The sequence below is a fragment of the Molossus molossus genome, unplaced genomic scaffold, assembly GCF_014108415.1.
Source record: "Molossus molossus isolate mMolMol1 unplaced genomic scaffold, mMolMol1.p scaffold_m16_p_4, whole genome shotgun sequence".
Taxonomy (NCBI): domain Eukaryota; kingdom Metazoa; phylum Chordata; class Mammalia; order Chiroptera; family Molossidae; genus Molossus; species Molossus molossus.
Genome location: NW_023425377.1, coordinates 69,261,261 through 69,285,035, shown reverse-complemented (window position 1 = coordinate 69,285,035; position 23,775 = coordinate 69,261,261). Strand labels below are relative to the sequence as shown.

The 23,775-nt window shown below is 45.4% G+C and overlaps 1 protein-coding gene across 1 annotated transcript; it reads right to left on the bottom strand.

The window, feature by feature from the left end:
* Positions 1–5,201: 5,201 nt before the first annotated feature.
* On the bottom strand, positions 5,202–22,913 carry SLC1A6 (solute carrier family 1 member 6). Its single transcript, XM_036240671.1, has 10 exons — positions 22,585–22,913; positions 17,136–17,347; positions 16,254–16,391; positions 14,283–14,487; positions 13,439–13,481; positions 12,516–12,859; positions 11,491–11,724; positions 10,111–10,305; positions 6,077–6,211; positions 5,202–5,401 (listed from the first exon to the last, which is right to left on the bottom strand). The coding sequence occupies exons 2-10, from the start codon at positions 17,338–17,340 to the stop codon at positions 5,206–5,208; spliced, it is 1,695 nt and encodes a 564-aa protein (XP_036096564.1). The 5' UTR covers positions 17,341–17,347; positions 22,585–22,913; the 3' UTR covers positions 5,202–5,205.
* Between the last annotated feature and the right edge of the window lie 862 nt (positions 22,914–23,775).

Below are 23,775 nucleotides of genomic sequence, written 5' to 3'. Positions count from 1 at the left end.
GGGTCGTGTGGGTGGCAACTACTCGATGTCTCTCTCACATCGATGTTTCTCTCTCTCACTTCCTCCTTCTCTCCCTCCCACTCTATCTGAAGATAAAAAAAAAAAAAAGTGTCCTCTGGTGAGGATAAAAAAAAATTTTTTTAAACATATAATGAATATACACCAACAAATTGGACAATCTAGGAGAAATGGTAAAATTTCTACAAAAACACAGTCTCCCAAAACTGAACAGGGAAGACATAGAAAACTTGAACAGACCAATAACAACTAAGGAAATTGAAGATGAAATCAAGACCCTCCCAGCAAACAAAATCCCAGGCCCAGATGGCTTCACAGCTGGAAGAAGGAGAAATGGAGCAAAAGAGCAGCACCTGCCCCTCCCACCCCCATGCAGGGGAACTCAGCCCCACACAGAGATCTTTAAACAAGAGCAACAGAGAAGGGAAGAGGAGCTCACGTAACATTGGACACTTGGAATCAGAGGTGATTCGGCCCACTTGGGGTCCCAGACAGCATTATCCAAGGCTAAAAGCAAGTACTTGCTTACAACTCCAGCCTGAGAAGCTCACCTGCATTGTGGTCAGCAGGAGGGGCCATAAAGCAGAACTGTGGACCAATAAAAACTTTTTTTAAGTAATTATGTATTAAGCATCTAACAAGTGCCCAGTCTATGGGAATGTAATAGTGACCACGGCATGGTGTAAAAAAATAAAAAAAAAGAGAGAGAGAGAGAGAGAAAGAAATAGATAGAGGAAACCAAACAAGAGTCAGAAACTTTCTCCTCCTGGGATTCGCAGAGAAGCAGGACCTGCAGCCTCTTCAGGTAGGCTGTTTTTGTCCATGTATTTGGTCACATTTACCACAAACCTGCTCATCATCCTGGCCATCAGCTCACACTCCCACCTCCACACACCCATGTACTTCTCCCTCTCCACCCTGTCCCTTGCTGACATCTGTTTCACCTCTACCACTGTCCCAAGGATGCTGGTGAACATCCAGACACAGAGCAAAGTTATAACCTCTGAAGGCTGCATCAGCCAGAAACAAACACAGGGAGGCAGCCAAAAAGAGGAGACAAAGAAACAGGTCCTGAATGAAAGAACAGAACAAAACCCCAGGAAAAGAACTAAGCAAATGGAGATAAGCAACCTAGCAGATGCTGAGTTCAAAATACTGCTTATAAGGATGCTCAGTGAACTTAGTGAGGGCTTCAAGAGCATAAAAAGGACCAGTCAGAAATGAAGGAGGCACTAATTAAAATAAAGAATAATTTATGCAGATTCAGTAGTAGAGTAGGTAGAGCCAAGAAGCAAACCATCGATTTGGAATATAAGGAAGCAATAAACACCCAATCAGAACAGCAAAAAGAAAAAAGAATCCAAAAAAATGAGGTTAGTGTAAGGAGCCTCTGGGACAACTTCAAGCATTCCAACATTCGCATCTTGGGGGTGCCAGAAGGAGAAGAGAGAGAACAAGAAATCAAAAACCTATTTGAAACAATAATGGCAGAAAAACTTCCCTAACTTGGTGAAGGAAACAGACATACAAGTCCAGGAAGCACAGAGAGTCCCAAACAAGATGAACCCCAAGAGGCCCACACCAAGACACATCATCATCAAAATGCAAAAGGTTCAAGACAAAGAGAGAATCTTAAAAGCAACAAGAGAAAAACAGTTAGTTACCAACAAGGGAGTTGCCATAAGACTGTCAGCTGATTTCTCAAAAGAAACTTTGCAGGCCAGAAGGGAGTGGCAAGAAATATTCAGAGTGATGAAAACCAAGAACCTACAACCAAGATTACTCTACCCTGCAAAGCTGTCATTTAGAATTTATGGCCATAGAAAGAGTTTCCCAGACAAGAAAAAGTTAAAGGAGTTCATCACTACCAAACCATTATTATATGAAATGATGAAGGGTCTTTTTGAAGAAAAAGATAAAATATATGAACAAACAAAATGGCAATGAATACATTATCTATCGACAATGGAATCTACAAACAAAATGAACAGGCAGAACAGAAACATTCTCATAGATACAGAGAACATTTTGTTGGTTGCCAGCTGGGAGGGGGGTTGGGGGAATGGGAAGAAATAAACCAAAGAACTTATATGCATAACCAATGGGCACAGACAACAGTGTGGGAAAAGGCAGGAGGGGGGCAGGAGTGATGAGGAGGGGGTCAACAGGGAAAAAATGAGGAACATCTGTAATACATTCAACAATAAAGATAAAATAAAATTTTAAAAAATTCAAACAGTATCAAAATGTTAATTTTCTAGTATTACCTTTATATTTATTAATGTATAAAATAGACTTATAAACAAATGCCAACAAATATATATGTATATATATTTATTTATAACCCATGTCTTTTCAACTGTTATCTTTCTCTATTTAAAAATACAATACAGAGATCATTGTCCCAAGAAATATTATATGTACGCAATAAATTTGAATTTAGTGCATAAAAAAAAAAAAGAATATTATGCTAAGCGAAAACAGCCAATCAGAGAAAGACAAATACCACATGATCTCACTTATTTGTGGCATATAATGAACAAGGTGGGCTGATGAATGAAATAGACCTAAAGACATAGAAAGGAGTATTGTTCAGACTGACAAACCTCAGAGTAGGGAGTCAAGAGGGATGGATGAGATGAACCAAAGAACTTATATGCATGTATGCATAACCAATGGACATAGACAACAGTGCTGGGGGGGGGGGGGCGGATGAGGAGGAGGATGTCTAGGGGGGATAAAAAGAAACATCTGTAACAAAAATAAATTTTAAAAATTGGAAAAAAATGTCTCATAATGTATCTCCTAGATGGAGTCTCTGTAGCCTGCCTTGATCACAAGGAGTCAGGATTATGAATGCAGAGACAGAGCTTGGTTTGTTCCTAGGGCCCTGTCTGCCAAGCCTGACTCATTCTAGTACAGCTGCATTAACCTGCTGATGTGATGTCTAGGTTCCCGTGGTCCCCAGGTAATTCACTTAAAAAGCTTCATTTTATTACATGTATCATGTGCCTACATGTCTCTTCATAGCCTAGCATCTAGTTTTTCCAAAGTGAGATGTAAGATTAGATTTTTTTTAATTTGTCAACTTTTAAGATTTTTTTCCTTGAAAGATTGAAGAAGGCAATGATAAATGTTTTTCCTCTGACATTGCTTTTGAGTTTGTCAGTATAATTAGGGTTAAATTGGAATTTATGTCAACAAATCAATAAGACAAAAGAGCTCTCAAAAAAGTGCCTCATGCTTTTAAAATATATCCTCGGAAGTGATGGCATGTGTACCTATTTTGGAAGTGTTACCCTGCAAACTCATTCACAGAGATGAGTTCTGAGTTTATGTGAAATTCAGTAGTTTCAGAATACAAAATCAATTTATAAAAATCCGTCGATCATATAAAGACACAGAGAGAACACAGCCATCTACCAGTTAAGTAAGAAGCCGCAGAAAAATCCAGCCCTACTGACAATTTGATCTCAGACTTCCAGCCTACAAAACTATAAGAAAATTAATTTCTATTGTTTAAACCACTCAGTCTGTGGTACTTTGTCATGCGGCCTTAGCAAAGTAGTATACCTTGCTCCTTCAAGGAGCACACTGGGGACACATATCACTAATCATGGGTTGGGGTGAGGCTGGAGGCTGAACTTCTTCTTTGAGACTGGAAACCCAGGCAAAGGTCACCATGGTCAAACGTGGAGTCGGATGTTTTATCATGTAAACCTCAAGAAGGAATACTTCTGCCAAGAAGGACTCCTTGTGGTTAACTGGGCACAAATTCATAACTAGAGTCCACCAGCCATTGGTGACAGAGGCCTCTGGTGCACTCTGCATTTCAGGAAAAAGCCACAGACTGAGCTGCCAGCCTTCTGCACTGTGTTCCTGCTCCCTGAGTCAGCCCTTATAAGGGAGTTCCTGGTATCATCTTCCAATCAATAGGCTGAGAACTGCCTCGTTTAGGAACTGCACAGTTACATCCTCATTTGCATCTATACTGACCAATCAGAGCAGCTCCATAATAATCAATCAGAATGTGTGATGCACATCCCAAAGAAAGGACTGGACTTTCATTAGTTCTTGAGAGTGACCTTTGAACCCTTGGGATATCTTCCCTGATAAAAGTGTCTTTGTATACTTGGGGTCTTGAGCCAGTCCAGGTAGCCTATGCTGACAGAGTACCTTTTTTTTTTAATCCTCACCCGAGGGTATTTTTCCACTTATCTTCAGAGAGAGTGTGAGGGGGTGGGGAGAGAGAGAAATATCGATGTGAGAGAAACACATTGACTGGCTGCCTCCCACACGATGCTGACCAGGGCTGGGGACAAACCGCAACCTAGGTATGTGCCCTTGACCAGGATCGAACCCGCGACTCATTGGTCTGAGGGCCAAGGCTCTGGCCACTGACCCAAACCAGCCAATGTTGACAGTGTAATTTATAGTGAATGCCTGTTTTTGTTTTTGTTTTTCACTGGGGCCCTGGGCAATGCTGTAATAATTTGAGTGAAGAAGAACTAATTAAGATCAGCAGGCACTCCATGCCTACACAACAAATTCCCAATAAAAACCCTGAACACCAAGGTTCAGGTGAGATTCCCTAGCTAGCAATACTTCATATGTTGTCACACATCATTGGTGGAAGAATTAAGTGCCACCCATGCAATTCCACTAAGAAGGGACTACTGGAAGCTCACATCTTATGTCCCCTGGACCCTGCCCTATGTGCTTCTTGCCTTTGATTATTTTAATCTGTGTCCTTCCACTGCAATAAACCATAAATGTGAGCAACACAACTTATCTGAGTTTTGTAACTCCTTCTAAACAATCATGGAACCTGAAGGTAGTCTTGGGAACCTCCCAACACAGAGTCCATGGGTATTGTTTTACTATGGGAAATAGTGGTTTTCCTTTACCTCCTTGAATTATGCTGTTACTTAAGAAAATAAGGAACATAAGATGTACCCTCACCTTGTTGAATATGAAGCCTGCCATACCCACAAAACCAGGAAAAAATATTTCCACCCTGCCTTGCCCACCACCTTCCCTCAAGTTCTCAGTATAGGCTCAGAAAGAAATAAAGACTGTAGACATCCTTTCATTCCTGCTCCTTTATCTGTTTCCCCAAAACATGTCAGACAGAACATGTGTTCAGTGCACAGTCATTCAGGCAGTAGGTCTTTCCCAAGACACCCCTCACATGGCACTCTCATTGCCACCTCGTCCCCTGGATGCCCCCTTCTCTTGTGCCACGAGTGACTTGTAGGGCTTCCCCAGGCTGGGGAGGGTGAGTTCAGCTTCCTGCAGCTCCAGCTCCCGCTGAGACAAATGCTCAATGACGGCTGCTCCAATGGAGTCCCCCAACACATTGGTCATTGTTCGAAGTCGGTCACTGGGGAAGGGAAAAAAAGAGAAAATTAACCATTAACATCCATTAGACAAGGCTTAAAGAGCACCACAGAGGACAGGGTGCAGCAGAGGGGGTTCCCTGCATTGTGAATTGGAGGTTCATATTCCTGTCCAATCCCTAACTATGCAGGACCTCTCCCTTCTCTGTCCTCAGTTTCCCCTCCTAATAAATAGAGAATGGACCAGCTTAGATATGCTCACATTTGATCTCAACAATGCAGAATTTTTAATGATGTAAACATCTAATATAGAAAAGTAGGGGTTGTGAGCTGAACAGCATATAGAATGAGGAACTCCAGACTTATTTTATGAAAACCTCTTGTTTTTGAAGTTGTGACTTTTAAAAATTTTATTTGCAATCCAGCTGTGTCCCAAGGATCACCTTTTGTGATGTCTACATAAAACAGGTTAAAGGGGGGCCTTTGTGGTTGGTGGGTAAAGCCTCCATCACTTGTCTCCTTTCTGCCCTACTTTCCAAGGTTAATTCTATGGATTTGGGATCCAAGAGTCATGGTTGGGAGTATTCTCCAAGGCCCCCTTTCCCTCTAAAATTCTAGAACCCTATGTCCTTGCGGAATGAGAGTCCATATGTTGAGGGATCCTGAAGGGAAAGCCGGGGCTTGAGGCGAGATAGCAGCAGGATCTGAAGGACACTCACAGGAACCAGTCCACAGCAATGATCAGTGTGATGTCTTCAGTGGGCAGGCCGACCGATGTGAGCACAATGACCATGGTGACCAGGCCCGCCTGGGGAATGCCAGCAGCTCCAACACTGGCTGCTGTCGCTGTAATACTGCCAATGGAGTGAGAACACAGGGAAGCAGAGGGAGAAAAGGGAGAGATGAGAAAAAGAGTGAGAAAGTGTACACAGAAGGGAAGGAGTTAGTTCCTCAGAGCATCTTAAATTAAAATCCCCAAAATAAAAAGCAAATCCGACGTGATTTTTATTCAGTGCCAGTACAGATAGGTCTTCTTATTCTTTGCTGGGATGTAGGAAAAGGTATTTAACTAAACTGCCTTGTAGGCTGGAAGAGAGTAGTAGACTCACCCCAAGCAGCAGTTGTGAACCAGACTGAGTTTCCTGTATGCACATATACTGGAAATAGGCAGGTTGGTACAGCCAGGTTCAGCTGCCAGGAATGAAACTCCGGAAGAGGGGCCAACTTTAGAACCACAAGAAGAAATTATCTATGATGCTGAGCAAATAAAAAAAGTGCATATGGTTTTGAAAAATTAAAAGGTGCAACCTGTGGAAAATAAAAGAGCTAGTGGTCCAACTTCAAGTCTAGGTCTGACTAGATCAAGAGAAAGATAGATTTTAGCTCCTGCATCAACTCCGATTGCTTATTATGGTGTGCTAAGAAGTCTAAAGCCACTGAGTGGGGGGGGGGGGGACACATGGGGAGGAGGGTGTCAACGGGGGAAAAAGGAGAAACATCTATAACAAAAACAAATTAATAAAAATAATTTAAATAAATAAAAGTGGCCCCAAACCTTCGTCAGAAAAACAAATAAATAAATAAATAAAATAAAGCGACTGAGCTTGCTAGAAAAGGCATTAGTGCCCAGAAGTTAACACCCCTCTTCCTGGTGGGCTTTCCAAATTTTATAATTATGAACATGGACCCACTTAGGACACTTAGCCAAGATGATATCTCTATCAGAACAATGAGAGAGCACTTGGGTTAGTGGACAGAGAATGGACTTTGGGGTCCAGCAGACTCCATTCATTAGCCATACAACATTGTACATAAACTCAGAGCCTCTATTTCCTCATCTGTAGAATGGGAGACATATACCTACCTTTTGGGTTATTGTGTTCAGTAAAAGAGCACAGTGATTCATGAATGGGGTTTCAGGAAGGGCCATTATTACCATTATTCTAAATGAAAAAGACTCTCTCCCCTAAATACCAGCCCTGGCATGTGGGTGAACTTAGGAGGCACATAGCATGCTCTCAATTGGGATGAGCTAATTCCAGTTGAATCCCAGAAGCCAACTCAAACTTAAAGTTAAGCTCAGATCAGTTCCAAAGTAGGAATTCCCAACCAGCCAAGAAACTGGCCTCTATCAGCACAGAAGTCACATTGAGTGTCTTCTTCCTCAAAAAAAAAAAACAACTCTAGATAAGAGCAGAGCCTTGCAGAGTTGTATCCAGCACATCTCAGCCAGCCTATGGTAGGAGTTCATGCAAAGTTTTTACTGCCAGCAACCCAAGCCATGATGAAAATCCTCAATGGGGGTGATTCCAAAATGGCAGCGGAGTGAATGGAAGCAGACTATTTCCCAGGACCAAACTGGAATTACAATTAAAATAAAGACAAATCAATGGGAAAAAGCAACAGAAAAGCAGCTTGTGAGGACCATATAACCAGGGACACTGAACCAATCCTGGTAGAATTGCGGAGGCGCAAGAGTGGGGATGGGAGCCCACAGACAGCAGCGGTCTTAGCTGTGAGCAGCGCCCTCAGGGTTAAACTCCCAAGCGGCTCCACAGTGCAGAGCCAGGACAGATGCTAAAATAGCCACAACCACTCACCTTGGGCTCAGGCAGAGGGAGGGCAGACTGAACTGGAACTGTGTGGGGACACTCAGGATTTGGAGGGAGCTCAGAGCTTTTGCTGAATTTCAGCCACGCAGGACTGTGGTCATCTTACTCCTTCCCAGGGCTTTGGGGAGGGGCTGCCACTTATCCCTCAGAGATTCAACCCCACCCTGGGCCATTGAAATGCAAATTGAGGCCCATTAACAACCAGCATCTGCCTCACCCTCAGGAAATCCCCTTACTCTGAACACCTGGGGGAGTTTTTCGTTTAACTGAGAACCCAAGGCTCTTCAAGTAACCACTACTAAGAGCCTCCAGGGAAAAAGCTAGATGATAACTGAATCATTCCTGGGTTTGCAACTCTACCCAGGAAAGTAAGACTTGACAGTGGTGTTTAACATGGGTCATCCCTCTCTCATCCAAACCCACCTTATGGGTTATTGTGATCACTAAAAGAACACAGTGCTTCATGAATGGGGTTTTAGGAAGGGCCATTATTACCATAATTCTAAGTAAAAGAGACTGTCTCCCCTAAACACCAGCCCTGGCATGTGGGTGCCCTTGGGAGGCACATAGCATGCTCTCAATTGGGATGAGCTAATTCCAGCTTAATCCAAGAAGTTAACTCAAACTTCAAGTTAAGCTCAGATCAGGTTCAAAGTAGGAATTCCCAACCAGCCAAGAAACTGGCTTTTTGACCTCAGTCAGCACAGAAGTCACACTGAGTGTCTTCTTCCTCCAACAAACAACAACAACAAATATATATATATATATATATATATATATATATATATATATATTCCTGAATAAGAGCAGAGCCTTGCAGAGTTGTGTATAGGACATCTCAGCCAGCCTTCACCAGAAGTCCCTGCAAAGTCCTTACTGCCAGCAGCCCAAGCCATGATGAAAATCCTCAATGGCACCTTCCCAGGACCTTTAGTCAGCTGTGCCATCTGATTTTGAAAGACCCAGTACACAACCATGAGTGTATTACTCACAGCTCCTGGAACCAAGTCAGTACTACTACAATAAATATTTTCTGACAGATTGAATAAGAGATTATTCCATAATACTGAATATTTATGAGACCTGTTACAGGGGCCAGAAGAGAGAGAGAACCCCTGCCACATGAACTCCAGTATTTCTTGTGCACATGAAGACAGCATTGGGATACTGAGTGTAGGACAAAAAAAGGGTCTGTGGACTCAGACCTTTTCCTTGGACAAAAGAATTTCAAACCACTGCCCACATATATGTACCTCTACTTCCTAACACAGCCTCCTTGAATGCATACTCATTCCTCCCATTCATCCATCCCTCTCCCACCCCATGCTCTGCACTTACTAGACTCTTGGCCCCACCTCTTTTCACTAGGTGACCTTGGACAAGTAACTTAACCTGCCTCCATTTCCAAGTCTTCCTCTCTAAAGCAATAATTTTACTCACTTCAGGGGACATTGTGAGGATCAAGCAAATGGGCACAAAGGCACTTTGCATAAGACTATAGAGAGCCTTCAATAAATTAACTCTTTCAACTAATTTATTGAGCATCTACCAGGTGCTAGACACCTAACAGAAATTCCCACAGAAGAAAATCTTACAATCTAGTGGGGGTGGGGGCAGGCAATAAGCAAAATGAATACGTAAAATATATACTAAGACAGATGGTGCTATGGAGAAAAGGCTCAGCCTAAGAATATCGAGACACACAATTTTAAATAGGATATTCAGGGAATGCTTCCCTGAAAAGGTGATATTGGAGCCTAGACCTGAAGGAGATGATTTACATTTGCTTTTTTTATAATGACTAAGGTAGACTCTCCGGGGCCCCAAAATCCATATTTATAATAAAAACCTCAGGTTATTAAGATGCAACAGCCATGCTTAGGAAAATACTGGACAAAGGGATCTCCCACAATAGCATGTGACAGAAGATCTGACTGGAACACACTGCCAGCTCTTCACAGCTTCAGGATGCAAAGTCTTACTTTGACTTCATCTGGCATGGGTGACTTGCCCCTGCCCACATCTCCCCTCAAACACCCAAAGCCTCCCTTAACCTTGAGCTGAGGTGTCCTCCCCACCCTAGCCAAGTTAATGACTTCTTAGGTCTCACCTGCTAGCAGGTCCCACCAAGACCATCTCACCTGATAGTTGTGATCTGGCCTAGGTTGAGCTCGTAGTTGTTGACTTGGGCAATGAAGATGGCTGCCAGGGCCTCATAGAGAGCAGTGCCGTCCATGTTGACAGTGGCCCCCACAGGCAGAACGAACCTGGTGATGCGGCGGTCCACACCCAGGCCCTCCTCCAGGCAGCGGAAGGTAATGGGCAGTGTCGCGGAGCTGGGAGAGAGAGCCCCAGGGGCTGAGAGCAGGGGATGGTGGTGCGGGGCTGGAGCAGCAATAGGCCAAAGGAGGGTTCCCCTTGAGAACATTGGAAGGCCAGGTGGAAGCCAGGGCCAGAAGCATATGGCAGGTGTCTAACATTTCAAAGGCTGATCACTGCATGAGGAAGAGGGACTCCTCACAACACAGGGAGCACACAGGAATGGTGTCCTCCAGGTTGAAAGGTCCCGTGTCACACTTAAACTCAGTAGCTTAAGGTTAATTACTATACTAGCCCATGCCACTAGTTCACTCTCTCTATCCAACCCCAGAAAGGAAGGACTAAAGGTCTTCCGACTGCCCTCCTCTCAGGACTCAGAGTATTTCAGAGGACCACTATTCTTCACTCCCCATGTTTGGTCAGGGAGTGACCTCAGCTACACTGATCTTCTCAGTCTCTCTCCCTACCATTACCTAGAGAAGGAAGAGTGACTAAACTGATTGGTGAGTTTTGTCAAAAAAGTGGGCATCTCATATGGGGTCAGCCAGTCCACAAAACATGTGTTCCCTCTGGTCAGCTTGATGTCATGCAGTGAGAAACCTAAACACAAAGAGGGCTGTTGGGTGTCCAGCCCTGAGGTGGCCAGGTGAGTTTGATTCTGGGGTACAATGGCATCAATCCTACTTGGCCACAGATCAAAAGGCACATTCTCCAATCAGCATTAGGGGCAATAAGAAAATGATAATTTTCTTTCACCTTCTTGGTGATTGTGATACTCACAAATTGTTTTGAATTTGGATGGGGAGAAGGGAAGCTTTTTATTAATCACCTGAACCCCCCCCCCAAAAGGAGAAGGAAGCCAAGAGAGCTTCCAGACACCATCTCAAAGAGGGTGAGACCCTCTCAGCTAGAAACTGACTGAGAACATGGGGCATGTTGGAACCCTCAACCTAACCTCAAAAATGGCAGCTGGTTTTCTTCCCTATAAAATAGTGATTCAAGAAAGCATAAAAGGGGTTCAGGAAAGTCAGTCCAGGACAAAGATCAGTGCCCAGGTAAGCCACTTTCAGGGACGCCTCATATTATTGAGAAACTCCAGAGAGGTTCTGTAGTCGGGGGAGGGTGGGTATTCTGGAAAAGCCCATGAAAGACAAACAATAAACAACTAGAAAGGGTATCAGTGGTGGGAGACAAGGTCATACCTGGAAGATGTGCCCATGGCAGTGATAAGGGCCTGCAGCATGCCCCCAATGAAGGGGAAGGGGTTCCGATGGGTGATGAGGAAGTAGATGAGAGGCAGGACACCACCAGCATGGAGAAACAAGCCCACAATTACAGTCAAGGTGTACATGCCCAGCTGACCCCCCAGAACGGCCATGTCTTCCATCTCTAGGATCTTCCCAGCAATCAGGAACAAGATGCCCACAGGTGCGTACCTGGGCCAAATCAAACACTTGTCAGGGCTCCCTCATGACTTCCCCTACAAACCCAGAACTGGCATCCCCAAAGCTTTACCCATAACAGACCCTAGAGCCAAGCCGTGCCCACCATTCAGCACTCAATTCCACCCAGCCTTCCCCACACATTAACATATGGGGCTAGGACCCACAAACATGTCGCACCTCCTCTTCCTGCTCATCCACAGCTCAACCTGAGACAGCAGAAAAGTTTCTACAAATCCAGGGCATGTGATTTTATAATGTCTCTCCTTCATCCACACCCCCATTCAAGTCTCCCCAAAATTACTGTCTTCAGGACTTTTTCCCTAGACATTGCCCAGACAACCCCTAGCTCTGGCCCTCTAACTTCCCTATTTGCTGCCCCCAACTCTTTGTTCTACATCTGTCACTTTCATGCCCCTGTTCTTTTTCCTATAAGTGCATTGTATTCTCACTCATTCACAAGCCCTGTGCTATTTCACCTGGATTTCCCACAGACATCTCAAACAACTATCTTATCAAATCAATTTACTCATTAACTCCAAAAATATCTATTCAGCATAGATGAACAAGGAAGTAAATGAGTAAATAAATCATTACAGAAAAGTGGATAAATGAGTGAGTGAATGAGTACATGAGTGAGCGAATTAACCAATATATATATAAATAACTTTTGCCAAATGGTCCCAGTTATCCCATCAGCAGCTGCCCCAATGCCTGATTTCCTAGCCCTGGCCCCATCTTTCTCTGTGCAATCACCACTCACCCTATCACAGTCCAGCACTCACCAGATAATTATGCCCACTAGCCTCATAATAGCCTCATTGAGGCTGTCGAAGAAGTCCCGCAGGACTCGGCCCTTGTGTTTCATGCCACCAATGACCAGCCCAAAGGCCACGGAGAAGACCACAAGGCCCAGAGCATTGATGCCATTGGCTGAGCCAGACACAGGCACAGTCTCCTCGAAGGTCAGCACTTCCTGAAGAGTGCCCAAGGCTCGTGTGACATTTTCCAGAAGGCTGGTTCCATTCTCCATTGAAGATGGAGGAGGCACGGAGGCGCTCTGCTCAGATCCATTCTCTGTCCTCACAACAGTCCTCGTTATCAACCTCGTGCTGTACTGAGTCTTGAACTGAAATATGGAGAGATTGGGGCCAAACTCAATTCAGTATAAATCAGAATCACCTGGAGAAATGTCTTTCAAACCCTAATTCCTGGTTCGCACACCCTGGGGACTCTTATTCAGTAGATGTGATGAGTGAATGAATGATTTGACCAATGTATAGAAGAATGAGTAGATGAATGAGTGAGTGAATGACCAGAGCATGGAAGAATGAGTCAAGAGTGCATATTTCACAAGCTCCCTGGGCAATGCTCAGACAGATTTGGGCACCTGTCTCCTCAACTATCTATAGTCAGAAGCCTTGGTTCCTCCACTAGTACCATCCTCAGGACATCCTCAGGATGGTACTAGAGGAGGCCTACATCCTTCTCTCTAACCCTCCCTTGAACATCATGCCAATGACATCATACCGCAATGACTGTAGTCACCATGTAGTACACAGCTGCTCGCATCCCCATCCGCCCTGTAGCCTTGTTATCCAGGGACGCCATACCTCTTCTTCCCACCCCTCACCCCTGATCCATTTACTCAGCAGCAAGCTCTCACTACCCTCCAGGTCTCCTTAATCAAACAGTTCTTCCCCCTGACCTGTTTGAAGCAGGCCTCCACAAGGTTGGGCGGAAACATATTTCTGCAGAACAACATCAGATAAAGGGAAGAGATTAGATGATGGAAAGGTGTCTAGGATGATGACAATAATAATAATAATAGCAAAGGAAACAGTAATAATGGCAGCCAACATTTGAATACTTACTCTAATCCAGGCTAAGTAAGCTAAGTGCCTTACCTACATGATCTGATTTAAATACTAAAATAACCCTAAAAGTGAGTGCTGCTGATGTCCCCATTTTACACACACACACACACACACACACACACACACACACACACAGACAAAATATTTATGTAAGTTACCCAAAGCCATATAGCTGCTAAGAGGTGAAGATGGACCTCAAATTCAGGTCTGTCTGAGCCCTATAGTAGGACACTATGCCACCACAGGGATTTCAATTCATATACATGTGCCAGTGATGCCTCAAATAATAAATAAATAACCCAGAGAGATCCTGCACTCCTCCAACTCCTCCCAAGTTAGTGGCTAGGGTAGAACTATGGCTAGTCTTGATCAGGTTGGCAAAATCTTGCTGTTCTAAGAGAATCATTCACCCTCCAATAGATCATGGAAACATCAAACACCATCTGCCCTGAGCCTATCCCAAGATATAGTTTTCCTAGGCTAACAGTCATAACATCCTATCCTAGGAGTCAGCTGCTCTCAAAAGATTTGTGCAAGGCTCCAAGCCAAAAGATGGGTACCAATAAAACTAGGCTCAACTTGTGTGTTGGGTCAGCCTGTCCCCTTTGTCTCTCCTTGAGTATAGGTTGTTGCATATAGGGCTAGAATTCCCATCAAAATTAGAAAAGACATCACCTGACCAGGTCCATGAAGGCATCAGCCGTAGGGATGGTCTCAATCCGGCCCTCACGGTGCAGCCCTTCCTTGGAACCCTTCCCAGGATGGATGATGGTGACCATGAGGATGCCGATGAATACCGCAATGACTGTAGTCACCATGTAGTACACAGCTGCTCGCATCCCCATCCGCCCTGTAGCCTTGTTATCCAGGGACGCCATACCTGGAGAACAGGTGGTGCAGCCCCAAGTATCTCCATCTGTACCCCACCACCCCCTGTCCCATCCATCCACTCCTTTATTCCCACATCACCAGCTCAACAACATTCCTCCAAGCATCCCTTCCTTCTACCACCACCCAGCAACCACTCCATCATCCTTGATCCATATCATCATTCATCTTGACCCATTCTATTTTTCATATACATCTTCTTTTTTTTAATCCTCATCCGAGGACATTTTTCCATTTTTTGTACAGACAGAGTGGGAGGGAGAGAGAGGAAGAGAGAGAGAGGGAAACATCGATGTGAAAGGGACACATCAAGTGGCTGCCACCCGCACGACCAACCAGGGCCAGGGACAAACTGCAACCGAGGTACATGCCCTTAGCGGGAACCGAACCTGGGTCTCTCCGGACCGCAGGCGGACACTCTAACCGCTGAGCCAAACCGGCCAGGGCTATACATCTTCCTTCTCATCCTTTATCCCAAGCACCACTTCACCAAGCTTCCCTCTACTCCAAGCTAACCTTTTCAACCCCATCCCATGCTCCATTTACCAGTGTTGTGCACTATAACTCCATTTTCATTCCACTCTTCATCCCACTATCCACCCCATAGTGATACCTCCCTGCAACCCAGCTCACTGTATACTGTCTATAGTAGATGCTTTTGGTGCCCTATCCAGACACCCTTTACCAGGCTGAAATACCTATCCTTCAGCTGCTGAGCGTGTTGGCTGCTAACAGTTAATGCTGAGGATTGCACTCAGCAAAACAGGAGCTGCCTGGACAAAAAAGGCCCCATGGCAGACCTACAGCCAGTGACTGGTACAAAGTTGACAAATCCAGCTCCTTTGACTGCAATGGAATCAAAGTTGGAAGGAACAATTCTGTGGTGTGGTTCCACAGCTCCCTGTGGGATGAAGCCAAGAGGCCAGTCTTCTTCTGAACTCACATCTCTGCTTCGCTTCTTTCTCTACCCCAACCTGCTCCCCTCACTTCCTCATGGGTTTCTTTGAAAGCTGTCCTCAATAAATCGCCTGTGCAAATATCCCCATCTCAGGTTCTACTTCCAGGAAACCCAAACCAAGAAAGCATTCTTTCATGCCTTTATCTTCATTCCTACCCAAAAATCTGGAGATTGGCAGTCAACCTCCCAGGGGCCAAATCTGGCCCATTGCCTTTTTTTTGTAAATAAAGTTTTATTGGAACACAACCACACCCTTTTGCTTCCATATTAATCTACTTTAGTGCTACACTGGCAAAATTGAGTAGTCATTAAGGAGACCATACAACCTCTAAAGCGGAAATATTTACTATTTGGACCTTTACAGAAAAAGTGTGCTGACCCCTGCATAGTCCATCCATGCTTCCTTCCCACCCCCACCTACCATCCCGTCACCTCCATCTCAAACACTTTGATCCACATCACACTCCCTGATCATTCATGCCATATCCCGGCTACCTTCCCTGGCTGCCCCACCATGGCCTTCCTTTCACCTCTATATGATACTAAGTTACTGGCACACTGATATATTACCTCCAGTGAAAAGTATAGAAAAGCTACTGATATAAGTGGTATAAGTCATGTGGAGTCTGGAACCTGGGTCTCATCAGGATCTGGGCTTTGGCCAAGGTCTGGGCTAGGTGCACACTCCATGTTTGAGGTCCTAAACTGTGGAGCTGGTCTCATGCTAGGGACTACTTTGGCAGATTTGAGCTTGAGCTGTGGGGTGGGTCTTGAGGCCAACACTGGCCTGGGCTTCTCACCTGTGACCAGGCTGGAGACAATGAGCGGCAGCACCAGCATTTGCAACATCCTCATGAGAAGCTCTCCGGGGAAAGAAAAGTACTTGATCTGGCGGTAGGTGAGCTGGTATGGGCGTAGGGCAAAGGCCAGGCTGATCCCTAGGGCCAAAAAGGTCCATGGAGTGGAGTTTTGGTCAGTTGGCCCCAAGCAGGAGCCATCAATCCCAAGAAGGGTGTGTATAAATGGGAGTGAGAGAAAAAGAAAAGCATTCTGTGTGTGTGTGCATGTGTGTTTGTGTATATTGTAGAAATGCATGGATTTATGTTACCATGTTAATACTATGTAAATCTGAATATAAAGGTCTGCACATATGTATGCATATGTGACAGCATATACTCATTTGTGCATGTGTCTGTGCTTGTATATGTGGACCCATGCACATGGTTTTCCCATGTGTGTATATTGGTGTGACTTATATGTATATAGCTTTTAAACATGGAAGTGTATGTGTATTTAAGCTCATAAGTGTGCCAATGTGTGTGCAGAGGAATGCATGTGAATGTGTGAATGTGTTAGTAAGTTTCAGTATGTGTGCAACTGTGTGAGTTTATGTCTTTGCAATGTAAGTTGTGTGCATGCATAAAAGTGTGTTCATATTTATGTTCATATGCAGAAAGTGTGTGTATAGTGTGCACATGTATGAATGTACACATATGTATACATATCACATTGTGTGCACACACCTGTTTTTGCACAAGTGTGCACTGTGTGAATGTTCTACAGGGTGGATTGTCACTGGTAGGACAAGATATGAATGTATGTAGGTGAGAATGAGTCAGTGGAACAAAGACATGTGTGTGCAAGGAATTTTCCTTAAGTTCCCACCCTCCCATCCCACTCACCTATGATCACAGCGCTGATGGTCAGCAGGATGAAGGCATTCCTGCGCAGGAAGCGCAGTGCGTGCTCACGGGTCATGGTCTGCAGGCGCAGGCGCGTGCGCAGTGCTCTCTGCTGCATGCTCTCCTGCAGCCGCTGCAGCCAGCCCACCCTGACCAGCCGCTGGCCGCTCTCCCGCAAAAAAAGGCTGTTGCCGTGGCTGCTCATTGTCTATCTGTAGGGGACAGAGGGCCCTGGGCCTGGTGAGGAACAGGACAGAGGACAGATGTGGGCAGAAGGGGAAGAGTGGCAGGGTGGAGGAAGCTGGTGAAAAACTTGAAGAGAATCCAGACAACAGGGGAGGAACAATGTCAATCGGCTGGGATTTGCCAGGGCTGGGAGGCTTGGGACACAGAAAATGGTCAAGGTCGCAGAATTGCTTCCCTGCTTGGCTGGGAAGAGGCAGGGGAGGAGACCACAATGTAACAGGCTCTTTTGCCTTTCTCTGACTCCAGTCCTCTCGTTCCATGAGATCATCACAAGCAACTGGCGGCTGCCCACCTCACAAATCAATCAAACAAGGCGTTCCTGAGCACCAACTGCATGCAGAGCCTTAGACATGGTACCTTGGGGGCAGTCCCCCTAAATTAATATGGTTTGGTGTCTGGCCTGGAGGTGCTGACAAGTGGGCTTTCAATATCAAAATCAATGACAGCAAGTGCCTGGCAAACAGTGGGTGCCCAGTAAATTCAGTTACCCTGCCTGAATGGGTGAGCAACAGGAAGAGGAGGGAGTCCTTTGGAAAGGAAATGGTGATAACCCTTGATACCAGTGGCTCTTTAGGAACCCACTTTGCCGGAAAATGTGATGTTCAGAGCCTCACTGTTTCCCCAACTTCATTCAGACTTTTGTGTCTCCTCTTTAAATTTGGCCATGTCCATATAATTTTATTTACATTCTAAATAAATGTACCTAAAATGGAAACTTTTAGATACATTAAGTCTTTACTTGAGGTCATTACTTGAAATGCTAATTATGTTTTAACACACATTAAATAAAATACATATAAAAATAAAAACCTGCCACCCAGCGGTGTGGCTCAGTGGTTGAACATCAACCCAGGCAGCCAATGTTCTCTCCCATCGATGTTTCTATCTCTTTTCCTCTCCCTTCCTCTCTCTTTAAAATCAATTTTTTTTTAAAAAAAAATGTTTTTTAATCCTCACCTGAGGACATTTTTTCCATTTTTTGTTCAGATAGAGTGGGAGGGAGAGATAGAGAGAGAGAGACATCAACATGAAAGGGACACATCAAGTGGCTGCCACCCGCACAACCCAACCAAGGCCGGGGACAAATTGCAACTGAGGTACATGCCCTTAGCAGGAACCGGGGAACCCGGGTCTCTCTGGACCGCAGGTCGACACTCCAACCACTGAACCAAACCGGCCAGGGCAAGAAAAAAAAAATTTTAATAAAAAATAAAAACCTGCCTATCCTTTTACCAACTAGACACCTTACATGTGTAGGACAGCTTGGAAATTGTGACTTTCATGGACCTGAGGAACTTTTACCTCTGTGGACTCCTTCCTTCATTAAAAAAATATTAATTATATTTTACAACTGCATTGGTATAAAAATGAATATATAATCTTGGAACTAGGTAGAGATGATGGTTGTACAATATTGCAAATGTACTAAATACCACTGACGGCCCTTTGAAATGGCTGGTTTTCTGTTATGTGAATTTCACCTCCTATTATAAATTAAAACATTTTCTTTGACTTGAAAGTTTAATTCTTTTTTCTGATTTTAAAAGAAGTGAAAATATTTCCATGGGTTCCTAAATTGGAGGTATTGGGCCTCCAGTTCCTGAAGGACAGGCAGCCTTGCCATACTGATCTAACAGCAAAACAGTGGCAGTTCCCCTATTCCACGGGTACTGGGGATTCTGTTATTCCTTTAGATTCACTCCCAGGTAAAAGACTGACCACTAGAGATGGCATTGCCCAGGCTCCCTTGCCCACTGGCTCCCCTCTGGGTCAGGCCAGTGGAAGACAACAGGAGAGTGGAAGATGGGAGGAGATGAAACATTGATTCTCCCAGCTCCTCCTGCAACACCCCTGTTCAGAAGTGACTGTCTTCCTCTACCTAAGGCTACAGCTCCCATCAGACAATTCTCTGTGCCTATTGGCCATTTGGATATCTTGGGGAAATGTCTATACAGTTCCTCTGCCCATTTTTTATTGGACTTGGGGGTTTTGTTTGTTTTGTTATTGAGTTGTATAAGTTCTTCATATATTTTGAATATAAGCCCCTTTTCCAATATATGATTTGCAAAAATTTTCTCCCACCCTGTAGGTTGCCTTTTTGTTTTGCTTTTGTTAATTCATTCTTTTGCTGTGCAGAAGCTTTTAAGTTTGATGTTATCCCACTTGTTGACTTTTGTTTTTGTTGCCTGTGTTTTTTGTATCATAGCCAAAAATCATTGCCCAATATCAAGGAGCTTCTTTCCTATGTTTTCTCCTAGGAATTGTATGATATCACGTTTAAGTTTTGATCCATTTTGAGTTAATTTTTGGAGTGGTGTGAGATAGGGGTCCAGTTTCATTATTCTTCCTGTGTTTATCCTGTTTTCCCAACACCATTTATTGGAGAGACTGTCCTTTCTCCACTGGGTGTTCTTGGATCTCTTGACATACTACGAGTTCTAACTAACTCTCACTATAATGGCAATCACAGTATAATATAGAAATATATTGAAACAATATGCTGTATACTTTAAATTTGCTCAATGTTATATGTCAAATATATTTCAGTTTTTAAAAACAACAATCCTCTTTTACAGCCACCACTCTCCGTGGGTCCCTCTCCTGCTCCCTCCCTGTAGCACTCATGCTGGTCCCTGAGTGCTACACCAGCCACACTGCTTTTCCTTAACCCTGCTCATACCTTTGTAAATAATCCTAATCATAGATTCTTTTCAATCCTCCCTTTTGGGTGTGCTGTCTTCTGACTGATACACCAGATTCACTTCACTGTTTGAAAAAAACTCTCCAAGCCAAAGGAAGGCAGTAAATAGTGCATCCTGTGTATATTTGTGCATATTTGGTTTGCCCGGGACTGCTGCACCAGGAAGAACTTGCCCAGGTAGTCTCTGAGGGATTACAATTTCAGATGTCTCCTTGCCCTACCCCCATTGCCTGAATTCATCCAGGTCAGAACTGGGAGCCTATAAGAAGTCTCAGTTCCGCCAGCAGGTAGGTGCCTGGACGTTTTTGTTTTTTTCCTGCCACTGGCTGAGCAGCTACTTTTCTGAGGTCACGGTCTTCCTTGCCCTCCTTTGCTCCACCAACATCTGAGGGATGGGTCATCTGCCTCAACTTTCCAGGTCTAAGTTCCAGGTCCTCAGTGCCAAACTCCAGTTGGGGCCCTGCTCCAATGGATCCACCAACACTGCTTCTCAACTTGCTGTGAAAAATCCCAGACATAGGACCACACACAACATAGAAAATTCATCATTTCTTTCTCCCCTCTAGGATGTATGTTTCCAGTCACTGAGTGGAGGCTCAAAGCTGCTCGTGGGTCCCAAGGGACTGTTCAGCTGAGATATAAACTAGTCACAACAACTCCAGAGCTAGTTTTGTCTCTTTCTTTTCTCTTCCTTATAAAAAGTAGTATGGTGTAGAGCAGGCATGGACAAATCATAGTCTGAGGGTCACTGCTTGTTGTTGTAAATAAAGTTTTATTGGAACATAGCCACACTCATTCCTTACGTATTGTCTGTATCATATAATGGCTCAGTTGAGTTATTGGGACAGAAATTATATGTGCTACAATACAGTCCATCTGGCCCTTTAATGAAAAAAGTTGCTGACCCCTGGCCTACTAGAAGAGCATACATGAGCTCTTTTTTCAAATCCCGCTCCACCTTGCAGGAACAGGTCACCTTCTATGTGGCTCAGATGGCCCAATTCAGGTGATGCTTAGAACAGTGCCTGGTGAGCATGAAAGAGATGCCAGCTGTGCTTCATATAAAACAGAAACCCAACAAATTCATGACTGAGGACAGAGAAAAATGCTGAAGCAGGAGGATGTCTTTCTATCAGTTTTTCTCAGTCCTGTCTGCAACATCTGTCAGGCAATACTTGACTTGAAATGGGTTTGCTGGGATCTTGGCTTCCATTTGGGCCGTTCTCAGTCTCTCTTAGACCCCTGGGGGCTTCTCCCCTCACCCTGAGTTCTCTCTTTTCTAGGCTCTTCTGGTCTTAGGCATTCTCTTGACTCTGTTTCTTAGGCTTCTTGCTGGGGAAATGGCCCTTCTAATGCCCCCAGGTCTCTGCAGAGATTCAGGGATCAGTCTCCCACCTGGTTCCCCTAACCTGCAGACTCAGATGAGATGGGCTGGCAGTCCTCAGGGGAAGGGGATGGAGCCTCTTACATTCTAAAGCTGAAACAAACTATGGTGGACAAAGTAAGGTTGCTTTCTATACATTGTATCTCAGCACTCTGCTAGCCTAGCTGGAGGGATGTGTGAGGGCAAAGAGAGGGAAAATATTACATACATCACACAACTTGACACACAACTTCACACACCTCTTGTGTGCAAGGATACATGCACAGCCACACAGAGACATACAACCACACACAAAGAACTGTTCAGACATACAGCCCCATGCACACCTTCAGAAATACAACTGCACTCATGCAGCATGTCATACAATATTTATACACACACAAACACATGCACACATACTTGCCACATTCATGCACACCATCCAACAGCCCCACATTTCTTTTCAAACATACAACCCCACACACACCTTCACGGCCCTACACAACTCCCCTTTGTAAATGGAATTTGCGGTGACAAACAATTCCTACACATACACACACACACACACACACACAACCTGGGATACAAGACGAAAAACTTCAGACATTCAAATTCATTCCCATATTTAAATATTCAGACATACATACCTCTTTCTTTGGGAAGGCAACCCCACCCATAAATTGTCCCAAACACACATATCACACCACCTTCCATTCATCTTTAGACCCAGCCTCCCTGCAGCGGTGACCAAAGTCTCTTTCACAACCAGGTCTGTCCAATCTGGAGGAATAAACCCTGATAGATAAGGGACTAAGCACTGGAAAGCGTCAAGGCATCAAACACAGCGATGGAACCTGCCCAGAAGTGGAGGCACAGATAAAGGAACGGGGTGGGGATAGGGATAAGGGAGCCGGACAGAGGGACCCTGGGATAGGTAACTAACGGTAGGAAACTCAACAGGGCTGCCAGAAGGTGAGCGGTGGCAGCGACTCTAAGGGGCAGGAAGGAGCTGAGACAAAGAGCGGCCAGAGAGGGCGCCCCACCCGCCTGACCCCAGGGTGCCCCAAACCTGCCTGGGATCCCGCCTGTCCTGAACCTCAGAGCCCCTGCGCGTGCGGGGCCGAGGTGTCTCTACTCACCCACGTCTGGAGCAGCGGGGGCGGCTGCCTGCGCCTCGGCCTGTACGCTGAATCCCGATGCAGGAGCCGGAGCCCCGCGAAGCGCCCGGCTCCCGCAGCGGGGACAGTGCAGCACTGGCGAGGGGACCCGACCGCGGAGGCACCCGGCGCGGAGCCGGACGCGTTGTGCAGCGGGTGGGATCTGCGCGGGCCGTGCGTTCACGTGGGTGCGGGGGCACCAGGAGGCAGGGGGAGGAGGGAACCCTTAGGGATGCCCCCCGCCTCCCCTGCGCCCAGACTCCACAACAACGCAGGAGAAGGGGCACCGCATGTTTGAGGAAGGTGGGGGATCCTGAGGGGGACCGGTGGGTGGCCTCGCCTGCGTTCAGCCTCCGCCCCCAGCACAGAGCTGCGCCTCCGAGCCCCCGCCTCCCGCCGCCTCCCGAGCCCTCCGGAGGCCTGAACATCTCTGGAGAGCTAGCCCCTGGCACCGTGGATTGGGCCTGCGCCCGCATCCTTGGTAGAGGCCTGGGGAAAGCGCGGGTGCGAGCATCCCAGTGACCACAGCTATGGCGTGGGCTCCTCGGCCCTGTTCTCCCTTTGGTGCTGTGTGCCTTGGCCGTTGTGTGCCGTTGGGCCAGCTCCCCTCCCTCTCTGCGCCTAGTCTCCTTATCTAAACAACAGATAGACTCTACTAACCCCACAGAAAATTAAAGCACATGCCTGTTACTGTTGTGATTAATATATTCTTTGATGTCTGTAGCAGTAAATTTGTCCATCACGCGGATCCTGCTTTTCTTCTCAAATGTTACTGACATCACTGCCAACATCTCCGCCTCTCCTGAAAGCTAATTGCCATTTTTAAAAGTTGAGCACAGAGCCATGCACGTGATTTAAAAATCAATACATGTTTACCCTGGTTCATGTGGCTCAGTTGGTTGAGCCTCCTACCCTTCACCAAAAGGTGGTGAGTTTGATTCCCAGTTAGGGCACATGCCCAGGTTTCAGGTTTCATTCCCAGTCGTGGTGCAAGTGGGAGGCAACCAACAGATGTTTTTCTCCCCCCACTTCCTCTCTCTCTCTAAAAATCAATAAAAACATTTTTTAAATCAATATATATATTTGCTATTATTGTTCATGTTATCGACCAATTGTTGATGGCAACTTCCTAGTCTAGGCAGGATTTTCTACTTCTATTTAAACTACACACCC

Excerpts from the sequence above, each read along its gene's own strand:
- SLC1A6 (XM_036240671.1), bottom strand. The coding sequence starts at position 17,340 with ATGAGCAGCCACGGCAACAGCCTTTTTTTGCGGGAGAGCGGCCAGCGG. Across the intron at positions 13,482-14,282 it reads GCCTTCATGGACCTGGTCAG|AAATATGTTTCCGCCCAACC; the intron begins GTGATGTCTTTT and ends GTTGTTCTGCAG. Across the intron at positions 6,212-10,110 it reads GGCCAGATCACAACTATCAG|TATTACAGCGACAGCAGCCA; the intron begins GTGAGATGGTCT and ends CTCCATTGGCAG.